The sequence below is a fragment of the Colobus angolensis genome, unplaced genomic scaffold (assembly GCF_000951035.1).
Source record: "Colobus angolensis palliatus isolate OR3802 unplaced genomic scaffold, Cang.pa_1.0 Scaffold11723, whole genome shotgun sequence".
In the NCBI taxonomy this organism is placed as follows: domain Eukaryota; kingdom Metazoa; phylum Chordata; class Mammalia; order Primates; family Cercopithecidae; genus Colobus; species Colobus angolensis.
The window spans coordinates 1-1,061 of record NW_012112835.1 but is presented as its reverse complement, the minus strand read 5'-3'; the positions used below and the strand labels follow the sequence as shown (position 1 = coordinate 1,061).

The 1,061-nt window shown below is 69.6% G+C and overlaps 1 protein-coding gene across 1 annotated transcript; it reads right to left on the bottom strand.

The window, feature by feature from the left end:
• Nucleotides 1-6: 6 nt before the first annotated feature.
• Nucleotides 7-1,056, bottom strand: LOC105527376 (serine/threonine-protein kinase LMTK3-like; the record flags this gene model as incomplete). The annotated part of the gene is made up of 1 exon (XM_011963673.1): nucleotides 7-1,056. A coding segment is annotated over one exon (1,050 nt), but the record flags the coding sequence as incomplete, so codon positions are not given.
• Between the last annotated feature and the right edge of the window lie 5 nt (nucleotides 1,057-1,061).

The window sequence follows — 1,061 nt, the reverse complement described above, 5'->3', positions numbered from 1 at the left end:
CGTCCCCGTGCCCACTGGGGCTCGGCCCCCACTCCCGAGGTCCAGCCTCCCAGCCCCTGGGGCTCTCGGCGCCCCCCCAGTCTCGGGGGCTCTCCTCTCGGTCCCGGGTTCCAGCATCCCGTTCTTGGGGGCTGGGCCAAGGGGGCCAGGGGCTGTCTCCCCGCCGTTCCGGAAGGAGGCCACTGCGCTGGGTGCAGGGGCTCTCTCCAGAGAGGTCTCTGGGGCTGGCTCCCCGATCGTGGGGGCTGGACCCCAACTCTCGGGCGTCTTCTCCCAGGGCCCTGGGGCTCTCCAAGGCCCAGTCTCTGGTAGCCTCTCCGTGTTCCTGGGGAATCTCAGGACCCCATTCTCTGACACCTTGTCCTCGCTCTTTGGGGGTGTCAGGCCCCCATTCACCAGCACCTTCTCCCCGGCCTCTGGGGACCTCAGCTCCCCATTCTCCAGCGCTTTCTCCTCCCTCCTTGGGGGTGTCAGCTCCCCATTCTCCAGCACTTTCTCTTCTCTCTCGGGGGACCCCAGGGCCCCATTCTCCGCCGCCTTCTGCTCGATGCCTGGGGCTGTCTGGTCCCCGTTCTCCAGCACTGTCACCCCGTTCACTGGGAGGCTCAGGCTTGGGGCTTGTTTCCCGTTGCCCAGGGCTGTCAGGTCCCTGTTCAGGCCCGGGACTTTCTCTCTGTTCCCGGGGCCTCTCCCCGCCTTCCTGGGTCCTGTCTCCCGGGCTGTCGCCCCCTTCTCCCCCAGGAGGTTCCTTGTCACATCCTCCCGCAGGGACATCAGCAGCTGCTCCGTGCTCACTTGAACCACGAAGGTCGGCTTCTCCCGGGGCCCCGGGAGTGGGAGCGGACCCGGATCTGGAGGTGGCCGGGGCGCTCCTGGGTCGGGTGGCTCGGGGGGAGCCCGCGGCCGAGGGACCCCTTCCTCCTCGGCCGCCCCCCCACCTGGGAAGGCTCCCTCGGGGGAAAAAGGGGTCTCGGTCTCGTAGCCGCTGTCCCCCGGCTTGGGGCCCGGCGACGAGAGGCCTGAACCGGGACTGGCCACGGCCGAAGGGGGGTCGGGGGACG